Source organism: Oncorhynchus clarkii, chromosome 3 (assembly GCF_045791955.1).
Source record: "Oncorhynchus clarkii lewisi isolate Uvic-CL-2024 chromosome 3, UVic_Ocla_1.0, whole genome shotgun sequence".
Classification (NCBI taxonomy): Eukaryota; Metazoa; Chordata; class Actinopteri; order Salmoniformes; family Salmonidae; genus Oncorhynchus; species Oncorhynchus clarkii.
Genome location: NC_092149.1, coordinates 78,344,647 through 78,352,971, shown reverse-complemented (window position 1 = coordinate 78,352,971; position 8,325 = coordinate 78,344,647). Strand labels below are relative to the sequence as shown.

The 8,325-nt window shown below is 42.3% G+C and overlaps 1 protein-coding gene across 1 annotated transcript in view; it reads left to right on the top strand.

The window, feature by feature from the left end:
- The first annotated feature begins 218 nt into the window (after nt 1-218).
- The window catches only part of LOC139405041 (UDP-glucuronate decarboxylase 1), a 98,072-nt gene continuing 89,965 nt past the window's right edge, over nt 219-8,325 (top strand). The window contains exons 1-2 of the mRNA XM_071147557.1: nt 219-254; nt 879-969. Coding sequence (XP_071003658.1) covers nt 879-969 — 91 coding nt within the window. The 5' untranslated portion in view covers nt 219-254. The remainder of the gene's footprint in view (nt 255-878; nt 970-8,325) is intronic.

Genomic DNA, 8,325 nt, shown 5'->3' with positions numbered 1-8,325 from the left:
CTCTGCGTGATTAACACCTAAGGTTAAAGTTCATCATACACTATCGCGATTTGTTTTTTAAATAGAGCAGTTGTAACTTTTGGGTGGTAATATTGTACATGTATAATATCATTATAAGATATGTATGTACGCAAATAAATGCAAAAAATGCCACGTCTTCACTTACAAAATCAGATGTTTGAATATGTGCTATCGCGGCAGGCTGCTCAATCAAGGTCAGGAATACTCGATCACCCTGGACAGCTATCGGCCAAGTAGGGGAATAAACTCTGAATTTCGCACAATTTTATCCGGATAAGTTAAACATTAGGAAGATATTATATTTCTTCCTAACTTGTTTTGATTATAAGGTTGTTATGTTTTAGAAAACTATGCGGAAGTAATGGTAATGAAAGATAGCAGGTCTCGCTCATCAAGAAATTGCTAATGTTGTGTGTGACCAGGCAGATAGCTAGCTAGCTAGCTAGCTAGCTAGCTAATATTCAGTGGTTGTACAGAAGTCTACTGTGTGTATTAAGTACATTTTGAATTGAAAGCTGGCGAGGGTTTGCGGCACTGATAATGAAAGTCGTACTACGACCAAGAGAGTAGACTAGCCACAAGTGGCAGTGAGTTTAACGTAGCATACTAAGCTAACTAGCTAACAATTAGCTGTGCTTTTACAGGACAGGAGGTAGCCACGTATGAACCTCTGTCCAGTCGTAGGTGCCTAATTCCTGCTTGTAATATACTAGCTAGAAAGTGTTCCTTTAGCAGGATATATATTAGATTTTCAAAACAAGTCTTAATCTAGAAGGAGCGCGCGTTTTGGTCCATAGTTCTGAAATGTTATAAACCGGAGCCTCGCGTGCTTCCGGGTTCGATGTTGCATTGAGCAGATGATGAAGCGGATCATCTGGGTGATCTCAGGACTAAACAGAAGGATGATGAAGCTACTGGTCGCCCTCGCTTTGATCGCCTACATTGCCTGTGAGTACAGTATGTCTGCAATACTATTGTATCGGCCTACTGTGTTGCAGTTGCCCAGCTCAATCAATACCTCTTGTGTCTGGTTCTCAGTCTCTCGAATCCAACAACAGGCTTTAATGGCAAGACTAACTTTTGTTTACATTGCCAAAATGGCCTGAACAGTAGGCGGTAGTATCCCACTTATACAATAATCAGGATGACAATAATGCTGGTGATGCTAGTTTTGATGATGGTGGTGGTGACTAGTTATGGTGGTAATGACGATGAAGACAATTCAGGTCTAACGGTCTGAATATTTTCTTCCTGAGTGTCTATGCAATGGAGTATGTGTGCAGTGAGTAGGCTAATATGGGTCTCATCTCAAGTCTCTACTGCTGGAAGGTCAATGGGCAGGGTCAGAGCGCTCTCACATGAATAACAATATAGGTCTAATCAATAGAAGGCTATAGGCCTTGTTATTTCCCCTTCATAGCTCTATGACTGGGAGGGTTGTTTGAGGGTGTGAGCAGAGTACACTAGTCCATTCAGTGATAGAACTGCCAGGGATCTAAAGATGCGATATTATCACTATACTTAGGTCCCCGATATGTATTGACATTCTCACAATTCCTTAAACAGGTTAACATCCACAGAAATTAAACTCTACGTTTAAAATCACCATTGGCCCCATAGCGAAATTCCTGAGCAGTTTCCTTCATCCCTGGCAACTGAGTTGGGAAGGACGCCTGAATCTTTATAGTGACTGGGTGTATTGAGACACCATCCAAAGTGGAATTAATAACTTCACCATGCTTAAAGGGATATTCAATGTCTGCTTTTTTATTTTTACTCACCTACCAATATGTTCTTTGTGAGGCATTGGAAAACCTCCCTGGTCTTTGTTGTTGAATCTGTTTGAAATTCACTGCTTGACTGAGGGACCTTACCATTGACTGAGGGACCATTTGTATGTATGGGGTACAGAGTTGAGGTTGTCATTCAAAAATCAAGTTAAACACTATTATTGCACACAGAGTGAGTCCATGGAACTTATGTGACTTGTTTAGCAAATGTTTACTTCTGAACTTATTTAGGCTTGCCATAACAAAGGGTTTGAATTCTTATTGACTCAAGATATTTCAGCTTTAAATATTTAATTTAATTTGATACAATTTCAAAAAACATAATTCCACTTTGACATTGTAGGGTAGGGTGTATAAACCGGTGACAAAACTATCTTCATTTAATCCATTTAAAAATTAGTCTGTAACACAACAAAATGTGGAACAAGTCAAGGGGTGTGAATACTTTCTGAAGGCCCTGTATATGTACAGTTGAAGTCGGAAGTTTACATTTTTATTTTTTTAAGTTTCACCTTTATTTAACCAGGTAGGCTAGTTGAGAACAAGTTCTCATTTGCAACTGCAACCTGGCCAATATAAAGCATAGCAGTGTGAACAGACAACAACACAGAGTTACACATGGAGTAAACAATAAACAAGTCAATAACATAGTAGAAAAAAATAATCTATATACATTGTGTGCAAAAGGCATGAGGAGGTAGGCAATAAATAGGCCATAGGAGCGAATAATTACAATTTAGCAGATTAACACTGGAGTGATAAATGATCAGATGAACATGTGCAGGTAGAGATACTGGTGTGCAAAAGAGCAGAAAAGTAAATAAAATATAAACAGTATGGGGATGAGGTAGGTAAATTGGGTAGGCTGTATACCGATGGACTATGTACAGCTGCAGCGATCGGTCAGCTGCTCAGATAGCAGATGTTTGAAGTTGGTGAGGTAGATAAAAGTCTCCAACTTCAGCGATTTTTGCAATTCGTTCCAGTCTCGGGCAGCAGAGAACTGGAAGGAAAGGCGGCCAAATGAGGTTTTGGCTTTAGGGATGATCAGTGAGATACACCTGCTGGAGCGCGTGCTACGGGTGGGTGTTGCCATCGTGACCAGTGAACTGAGATAAGGCGGAGCTTTACCTAGCATGGACTTGTAGATGACCTGGAGCCAGTCGGTCTGGCTACGAACATGTAGCGAGGGCCAGCCGACTAGAGCATACAGGTCGCAGTGGTGGGTGGTACATACACCTTAGCCAAATACATTTAAACTCAGTTTTTCACAATTCCTGATATTTAATCCTATTAAAAAATTCCCTGTTTTAGGTCACCACTTCATTTTAAGAATAATAGTAGAGAGAAGTATTTCTTTCAGCTTTTATTTCTTTCATCACATTCCCAGTGGGTCAGAAGTTCACATACAAATCGAATCAAAGTTTATTTGTCACGTGTGCCGAATACAACCTTACAGTGAAATGCTTACTTACAGGCTCTAACCAATAGTACAAAAAAGGTATTAGATGAACAATAGGTAAGTAAAGAAATAAAACAACAGTAAAAAGACAGGCTATATACAGTAGCGAGGCTACATACAGACACCGGTTAGTCAGGCTGATTGAGTTAGTATGTACATGTAGATATGGTTAAAGTGACTATGCATATATGATGAACAGAGAGTAGCAGTAGTGTAAAAGAGGGGTTGGTGGGTGACGGGACACAATGCAGATAGCCCGGTTAGCCATTTTGCGGGAGCACTGGTTGGTCGGCCCAATTGAGGTAGTATGTACATGAATGTATAGTTAAAGTGACTATGCATATATGATAAACAGAGAGTAGCAGCAGCGTAAAAAGAGGGGTTGTGGGGTTCTGAGAAGCCTTTTTATCCTAGACTTGGCACTCCGGTACCGCTTGCCATGTGGTAGTAGAGAGAACAGTCTATGACTGGGGTGACGGGGGTCTTTGACAATTTTTAGGGCCTTCCTCTGACACTGCCTGGTGTAGAGGTCCTGGATGGCAGGCAGCTTAGCCCCTGTGATGTACTGGGCCGTACACACTACCTTCTGTAGTGTCTTCGGCTTGCATGCCTCCCCCTTTTTCTCTAAACATAACGATGGTCATTATGGCCGAACAGTTATATTTTTGTTTCATCAGACCAGAAGACATTTCTCCAAAATGTATGATTTTTGTCCCCATGTGCAGTTTCAAACCGTAGTCTGGCTTTTCTTTGGCGGTTTTGGAGTAGTGGCTTCTTCCTTGCTGTGCGGCCTTTCAGGTTATGTTGATATAGGACTCGTTTTACTGTGGATATAGATACTTTTGTACCGGTTTCCTCCAGAATCTTCACAAGGACCTTTGCTGTTGTTCTGGGATTGATTTGCACTTTTCGCACCGAAGTACGTTCATCTCTAGGAGACAGAACACGTCTCCTTCTTGAGCGGTATGACGACTGGGTGGTCCCATGGTGTTTATACTTGCGTACTATTGTTTGTACAGATGAACGCGGTACCTTCAGGCGTTTGGAAATTGCTCCCAAGAATGAACCAGACATTTTGGACGTCTACAATTTTTTTTCTGAGTTGTTGGCTGATTTCTTTTGATTTTTCCCATGATGTCAAGCAAAGAGGCACTGAGTTTGAAGGTAGGCCTTGAAATACATCCACAGGTACACCTCCAATTGACTCAAATGATGTCAATCAGCCTATCAGAAGCTTCTAAAGCCATGACATCATTTTCTGGAATTTTCCAAGCTGTTGTAAGGCACAGTCAACTTAGTGTATGTAAACTTCTGACCCACTGGATTTGTGATAGATTATTTCACTTATAATTCACTATCTGTAAGCAATTGTTGGAAAAATGACTTGTGTCATGCACAAAGTAGATGTCTTAACAGACTTGTCAAAACTATAGTTTGTTATCAAGAAATTTGTGGAGTGGTTGAAAAAATAGTTTTTTTAATGACTGACAACTTGGCTATATATAGACAGCGTACAAGTACCAAGTTGTACACTCATTGTGTATTTATTGACTGCTTATTACTTGTCTATTATATCTCTATTTTCGCTCTCTCTGGTTTGTTGGAAAGTAAGTAAGTAAGAATTTCGCTGTTAGTCTTATTTTTAAATTTTTTTTTACCCGTTTTTCTCCCCAATTTCATGGTATCCAATTGTTGTAGTAGCTACTATCTTGTCTCATCGCTACAACTCCCGTACGGGCTCGGGAGAGACGAAGGTTGAAAGTCATGCGTCCTCCGATACCTTGGTTAGCGCACACTGCGCCCAGCCCACCACAGGAGTTGCTGGTGCGCGATGAGACAAGGACACCCCTACCGACCAAGCCCTCCCTAACCCGGGCGACGCTAGGCCAATTGTGCGTCGCCCCACGGACCTCCCGGTCGCGGCCGGTTACGACAGAGCCTGGGCGCGAACCCAGGGACTCTGATGGCACAGCCCTTAACCACTGCGCCACCCGGGAGGCCCCCTGCTGTTAGTCTTCACCTGTAGTTTACGATGGACTTGACTAATAATATTTGATTTAATTATATATGTATTGCGATTCGATACTGCTTGCAATTTGATGTTCCAAACATATTGATGTTGGTCTCTCTGTCTGCTGCAGAGAGACCAAAGAGAGCACGAGGAAATTATTTTTGATCAGTCATAGAAATGACATCACTACTGGCTGTAGTAGAACCACTTAATGGTGACTTACTATGAAGTTTTAGTTTGGGTCCTACTGTCTTTACTTAACAAGCCTTTGTCTGAGAATTCTTACTTCTGTTGTGTAATTGTTGTCATCATGCCAATCCTTTCAAGATCATTTAGGAGAGAGATTTTATTGATACTTTTTCCAGAAGTGCCCCAAATCCGTCAATTCTCTTGCCTGTCGCTGCCCTCCTACGCTCCACTCCTCCTATTGATTTTCTATAGAGTAGACATAGATCGACACTGACTCGGTCCTCTGCTCCATTCTCTACAAAATGTCAGATGCCAGTCACAGGGCTCTGGAGCAGAGCAGAGACATCCAGGATTGACGAGACACAACCAGGCTGGCTGCTGTCCCCTGGCCAGCTGTTCACCAGGCTGGCTGCTGTCCCCTGGCCAGCTGTTCACCAGGCTGGCTGCTGTCCCCTGGCCAGCTGTTCACCAGGCTGGCTGCTGTACCCTGGCCAGCTGTCCACCAGGCTGGCTGCTGTCCCCTGGCCAGCTGTTCACCAGGCTGGCTACTGTTCCCTGGCCAGCTGTTCACCAGGCTGGCTGCTGTTCCCTGGCCAGCTGTTCACCAGGCTGGCTGCTGTCCCATGGCCAGCTGTTCACCAGGCTGGCTGCTGTCCCCTGGCCAGCTGTTCACCAGGGTGTCTATCTGGAGAGGGAAGACAGGGATGTAAAGCTAGTTATAGTTGTTCACATATTTTTAGAGATTTGTTTAGTAGTTAGCCTTGGAAGCGTAGGGATTCATATTTTGCCTAAAGTAAAAAGTGTGGCAGTATCTGGGTGTTAATTAGGCTTGTTGTTGCTTTGTTTTTGCCTCTAGGCCTAATGCACTGCTTTGTTCTCCACAGCTCATGTAAAAAAATAACACCTCTGAATTAAGAGAACATTGTAACCCATCTCATTATAATCACATACCCTGGTATTTTAAATGGATAAAATTGAAAAAACACACAGTCACATTCACAGAAGAAGATTCATTCAATTATTTTCTTTGAACATTTATTTTCCAATTAGCCACTGAGTGTGGCCTTTGGCAAGTTGCTAGGGTTTTGGAGGGAGAGTAAAGTCCCAGCTGCTCTTAGGACTAGGGCTGGGCAATCCCTTACAAAAAAAGATTGCCATTTTGAAATTGCAGTAAAAGTGCAGTAACTGCAGTTGAGTCGACTGGTATTTTGGATGCAGTATAACTGCAGTTATACTGCACTCTAACTGCAGTTACACTGCAAAAATTACTGCAGTAATAAAAACAGTGTTATTTTGGACCCAGTATTTGCTGCATACTGCAGTTACACTGCACTCTTACTGCAAACTTTTTTCATAAGGGTCATTAGGTTAATTTGGCGCAATGAACCAATTGCCCGTATCACAAAAATTAAGTTTGCGTTTTTAAGATTGTTTAATTCTTTTTGTTCTCGTCTACTTCTGTGCTGTGCGAACTGTGCACCTTCCCACTCATACACCGATACCAAACTCCTCCCCCTGACACACAACAACATTGACGAAAGTTCACTTCTTCTTCTCTCACAACAAGCAGTTTCAACTTGCTATTTAAGGTTTGGTCCAACAGAATCGGTGATATGGACACCGAAACACATTAAGACATTATTTTACTGTAATAGAGGAGAAGTTAACTTGTCTAACAAAACCCTTTTTATGTCTCAACTCCTAAAATTTAGAACAGGGCTGATCCTACTAAAGCGGGAGTGTCAATAACCATGATTGTGGAAAATGAAGGCGCAGTTTCTGTCGCGCACGGTATTGCTGTACCACGTACTAGAGGTCTGCACTATAATGTACTTACCGCTAGCAGCATTTTAGCCACAGACTTATGTGCTAGCTGTCTAGTCTGTGTTATATAAATGTGCAATGAGCATAAAAATACGCTTTCATATGAGGAATTGGCAATTCGTTTTCGTTCCGAGAATTAAGCATCTTCTTATCCAGGTAGGTCACTTAATTTCAACATCTATACAAAGTGAACAGGCCGTGTTGTTCGAACAGTTGAAGATGGACAGGAGGGTGTATTCATAACAGTTAGACTGTTCTACCTTGTTAGCAAGCAAATAGATCCCAAAAAATGAAATTAAGAAATATCAGAACAAGCAATGTCAGAGACTGGAATATAAATACATATACACATGTATATAAAACACTTACTGTACAAAACATTAGGAACACCTAATAGGTGTTGGTATGACCTTAATAATTCCATATCATATTACCCCCTCTTCCCTGTAGACTGTCTCGTCGTTGTTGGTAATCAAGCCTACTACTGTTGTCTGCAAATATGATGATTGAGTTTGAGTCGTACATGCCACGCAGTCATGGGTGAACAGGGAGTACAGGAGGGGGCTGAGCACGCACCCTTGTGGGGCCCTAGTGTTGAGGATCAGCGAAGTGGAGATGTTGTTTCCTACCTTCACAGCCTCGGTGCGGCCTGTCAGGAAGTCCAGGACCCAATTGCACAGGGGGGGTTGAGACCCAGGGCTTCAAGCTTAATGATGAGCTTGGAGGCTACTATGGTGTTGAATGCTTAGCTGTAGTTGATGAACAGCATTCTGCATAGGTATTCCTCTTGTCCAGATGGGAGAGGGCAGTGTGATGGCGATCACATAGTATATGGACCTATTGGGGCGGTAAGCAAATTGAAGTGGGTCTAGGGTGACAGGTAAGTTGGAGGTGATATGAACCTTGACTAGTCTCTCAAAGCACTTCATGATGACAGAAGTGAGTCCTGCAGGGCAATAGTCATTTAGTTCAGTTACCTTTTGCATTCTTGGATACAGGAACAATGGTGGCCATCTTGAAGCATGTGG